At 43.1% G+C, this 5,000-nt stretch overlaps 1 protein-coding gene across 1 annotated transcript in view; it reads left to right on the forward strand.

The window, feature by feature from the left end:
- Positions 1 to 5,000, forward strand: part of LOC135109023 (regulatory factor X 4-like) — a 115,014-nt gene that overhangs the window by 70,565 nt on the left and 39,449 nt on the right. The window contains exon 5 of the mRNA XM_064019999.1: positions 619 to 758. Within this exon, the coding sequence (XP_063876069.1) occupies positions 619 to 758 (140 nt within the window). The remainder of the gene's footprint in view (positions 1 to 618; positions 759 to 5,000) is intronic.

A 5,000-nucleotide genomic window follows, 5' to 3' on the forward strand; every position in this document is an offset into this window, starting at 1 on the left:
CACCCCTATTCTGTCCACCTCTCTAACGCAAGAGTTAACCAGTATTCTCAATCATTCATCCCTTTCTCTGGTAAACTCTGAACTCCGTGCCTGCTTCTGTATTTCCACCTTCCTACGACTTGAATTCCTTCAAGAGGGAGGTTTCAAGACACTTATCCAGCAATTTTTGACCACTGCTTTGACCCTTTTATGGGACTGGCATTTCAGTGGGCATTTTTTTTATTAGATTTTTGTTGCCCTTGGCCAGTATCCTTCCTACATAAAAAAAAAAAAATCCTCCAACGAGATTGATGGCAAGGGCCTTTGGCGGCGCCGATCTCCCAGCACATCTCTGGCCCGCATTCTGAAGCGCTTTGCTCTCTCACCACGACTTTTTCAAAGGCCACAAACATTATTACCCGAATTCGGAAGACTTCTTTTCCTGTTAATAACGTAGAAATATTGTTAATCTGCCAATAGAACCATAAGACACGCCCTTAAAAAAAACCGTGTAACTTCACGACTGTTTTCGAACCCCTCGGAGATGATTATCCGTGTTCTCACAAGAGCTTCCCCTGTTAACTGTGTCCACCTGTACTGACGCGCCGTATCGCCTGAGTCGCCTCTCTCGCCCTTCAGATCATCCGTCAGCAGTTCCCGGGCCTCACCACGCGGCGGCTGGGCACGCGAGGCCAGAGTCGCTACCACTACTACGGCATCGCGATACGGGAGGGATCCATCTACTACGAGGTTCACTACAGCAAGAAGGGCAACACCAGGTGAGGGGGTTCAGGGACCACCAGGGAGCAGGGGGTAGGTGAGGGCAGCTCCAACCACATCCCGTCTCTTGTTCTCTTAAGAAATGGTCAGCCTTTAGAACTGAGGTGTGTGTGTGTGTGTGTGTGTGTGTGTGTGTGTGTGTGTGTGTGTGTGTGTGTGTGTGTGTGTGTGAAGTTTTTATCAGGCAAAGTTTTCGTGATTGAACCGGTGAAGCCACGTACAGATTCCATTTCATCCTTTGTTTATTTATTTATTTTTTCATTGATTATTGAGTTGCTTGTTTATTCTTTTGTTTATTTTTTTCTTGTGGAGTTGCGGTTATGAAGTGTTTTTTTTTCATTATTTTGTCTTTTATTTATATACTTTACTATTTTTTTTTTCGTTTCTTCTCCACATGTAATGATCATGAAAATTTTAATAATAATAATCATAGCAATAAAACAGATTCTCTCTCTCTCTCTCTCTCTCTCTCTCTCTCTCTCTCTCTCTCTCTCTCTCTCTCTCTCTCTCTCTCTCTCTCTCTCTCTCTCTCTCTCTCTCTCTCTCTCTCTCTCTCTCTCTCTCTCTCTCTCTCTCTCTCTCTCTCTCTCTCTCTCTCTCTCTCTCTCTCTCTCTCTCTCTCCTCAAACACACACACACACACACACACTCCCAAATCTGTGGAGTGTACATGCATGCGTGCGTGTGTGTATACACAGGAGCGTTACCATGGTGACGCCCGCCCCGCCCCTCGCTGGTCACGTGGATGCAGGACTGATCTTACCCAATAGCGAGGCTCGGTTGCGCTGACCACGCCCCCGTCACGCCCGCCGCGGCCTCTCAATGGCATCTGGGAACCGGTGGGGATGGCAGGTTAGGGCGCGGACAACATTCTCTTCCTCTCTTTACTTGAGGATCTGCTGCTGTAGAAGTCCAAGATGAGAATGTAAGGCACTGTATATGGAGCAGCGGACATCACTCTTTCACTCTTCAGACTAGAGGATCTGCTGCTATAGTTTAGTTTAAGAAACCTTTGTCTAGTTTTACGATGTTTTCAGCTGTGTGGAAGGATGACAGGAGGCGAACAATGCGTTAAGGCAATACTGATTTAGTCTTACACTTTCACAGGACTCGAGAATCTGTACTGGTGTCGTCAAGTCCAGGACGTTTTACTGCAGTTTTACAATGCGAAGGAAAAATGTTGCTTGTTTCCATTCATAAAAGTGACATAACTTGAATAGTGTGTAAAGGCGATGCTCTGCTTGTTGGCCTTGGGAATTTAGTACAGGAATTAAATCCAAGGAGTTCTTACTGGGAAGTTCTTGTTATATTTTCAGCTCAACCGATGACAGCAGTGTGTCAGGACTTGACTGTTTGCTAGCCAAGCTTCTCACACGCTGCAATAATTAAGTCCAAGATGTGAAGGAGATTTTTACATAAGGAAGTAGTCAGCAATCAGGGTGTTAGTGCCGCATCAACTGAGAAACATTAGCCTGATTTATGAATGAGGATGATAGACGGAAATAAATAGGTATGATTTATACAGGAACTGCCACGTGTAGGCCAGATGGCTTCTTGCAGCTCCCTTATTACTTTCTTACAACCTGCAGCTTGAGGATCGCAGCTGTGTGTAAGAACTTTCGTCAGCCGCCATTGTTACACTCTTGCAAGGCGTGGAAATCTGGAGCTGTAGCGAAGTCTAAGCCAGTTTAAAGGAATGAATTATTTCTTACATCTTAAGTTGGATAGATGGCAATGTTGTTTAGGGAGGTGCCTGTTCGTCAGACTGCTTCACTCAAGAGACTCAAGGACCAGCGAGATAACGAAAGGAGGAAAACTATATCATCACATCCTCGACTTCCATGACGCGCGTTGAGATGAATGGTGCAAGCGAGAGGAACACCACGGAGCGCCAGACAAGTGATGGCTACAGGAGGACGTCTAAGTGACAGGAAAGGACCAAGGAGGAGGCGCCGTTGGCCCTCCTTTGTGATGATGGTGATGACGATGATGATGATGATTGTGATGATACTAGTACTAATGCTGATAGTAATAATAATAACAAAAAGAAGAAGAAAACTACTACCATAATACCACTACTACGTAAATGCTGCTAGAATGACTCGAAGCGCTACAAGCAACAGTAAGACCTCACGGCGTCACTCACCAGGGAAGAACAGTGACGGGAGATCTGCTGCTGGGCTCGCTTAAGTTATGTGACGCTTGGCAGACTGACTGTGGCGGAGGAACTGCTGAGGCGAACATGACAACACACACACACACACACACACACACACACACACACACACACACACACACACACACACAAACACACACACACAGGCTGTTTACGTGTCACCACAAACGCTTCATGTACGCTTCAGTCACGCTAGCCAGTCCGCCCCTTCCCTTGCTGCCCGCTATCCACACCCGCTCGTCCTCACCCACCGTGGTCTTCCTCCTGTATTGTAATTTCCAACTGACCTCGTAATGTTAGTCGTAAAAGGTAGTGGCGTGACTGAGAATGCTAGGAGAGAGACAGAGACAGAGGGTTTGGGAGAGGCAATGACCACGAGTAGGAGAGTAAAGGAGTCGAATGGTGAAATAAGATGGATGGAGTAGATGAAAATATGAAAAGATTATATGGGGAAACAGAGAGAGGCTCAAAAATTCATTAAAAAGATGAGGAAAAATGCAAAGGTAAGTTCTTTCTTTATATTGTAGCTTGTTTTCCCTTATGGTATAGTTTTTAATCAATTTAGGTAGATATAAAGATAGTTAGGTAGCTGGGTAGTCAGATTGATAGTTAGTCAGTTAGTTAATTAGTTAATTACTTAATTGACTAGATAGATCGTTATTTAATTAATTAGTTGATTAGTTACGTTAGTAGTTAATCGGGTGGTTAGATTGGCGGTTAGTTCGATATATACATACATACATACATACATACATACATACATACATACATACATACATACATACATACATACATGCATACATACAATGACTGATTGATATACTCTTAGAGTATATACTGGCCATTGGTTGGCCAGTTAGTCAATTCAGCAGTTAATGTTGCAAATTAGTTCACGTAGTTTAACCAGACTTAACTTGAAGGTCTGTTGTCCTTTGCTGTTCACTTGCTCTTCACTTGCGTAGAGAAGAAACAGCAACTCCGGCACAAAAATAAGTAAATAAATAGATAAACAAACAAACAAATAAAAAGAGTAATTGATTGATTAATTCACTAGTTGATCGCTTGCTTGGTATTTTGAGTTGCATCAGTGACCACTTCTCGCTGACTGATGGATGGACTGACTAACTTAACACCGAGACAGTGACGCCGAGTATACTTAGCCACTGACGCGACTTGTGACTGTACAGACAAAACAGAGAGACAAACAAGAGGATGGTATACTTTCTTCGAAGCTGCGAACGTCAGTCAACTCACTCCTCCTCCTCCTCCTCCTCCTCCTCCTCCTCCTCTTTCTTCTACTACTAATATTACTACTACTAGTACTACTATTACTACTACTACTATTACAATTTGTGACCTGTTTCGCTTTGTAACGTTTCTTAGGTCGTCCACACCTTGCTTCTGTTTGTCTCTTGTACTGCTTCTTTTTTTCACTGTTACGCTGCTTCCTCACTCCCTTTTTTTCCCAGCTCTGTATTAGCAATATACCACAACATTTCATCATCTTTCCTGACGCACCTTTATCTCCATATACTCCAAGGCCCATATGCAGAAACGCTTTGCTCTCTCACCACGACTATTTTCAAAGGCCACAGAGATGAGTAGCCGGGTTCTCAAGACTTTCTCCTGTTAATAATGTAGAAATATTATTTTGCCACCAGAACCGAAAAAAACACACCCTTAAAAACCCGAGTAACTTCAATTAAAGCCTTTTGAAATCACAGTTGCTTGGCAGTAATGTTTCAGGATATCCTCCATAATCCTTTCGTAGTAGTGTGGTGATGGCTGTGTCCCTGTCAGACATGGTCCACCACTGGAATCTGACTGTCCTCTTGGGATTTACTAAAAGAGCTTACTACACATCAGAATTACTAAAAGAGCTTACTACAGAATTACAGAATTACTACAGAATTACTACAGAATTACTAAAAGAGCTTACTACACATCAAAATTACATGAAACTAAAGCCTTTTTGACTCGAGGATTTTTTTTTTATCATAAATGGCACTTAATTAACTCACTGACTGTAGGAAGGCACACAGAAAACCAAGAAAATTTAATTAAT

The sequence above is a fragment of the Scylla paramamosain genome, chromosome 18 (genome assembly GCF_035594125.1).
Source record: "Scylla paramamosain isolate STU-SP2022 chromosome 18, ASM3559412v1, whole genome shotgun sequence".
Taxonomy (NCBI): Eukaryota; Metazoa; Arthropoda; class Malacostraca; order Decapoda; family Portunidae; genus Scylla; species Scylla paramamosain.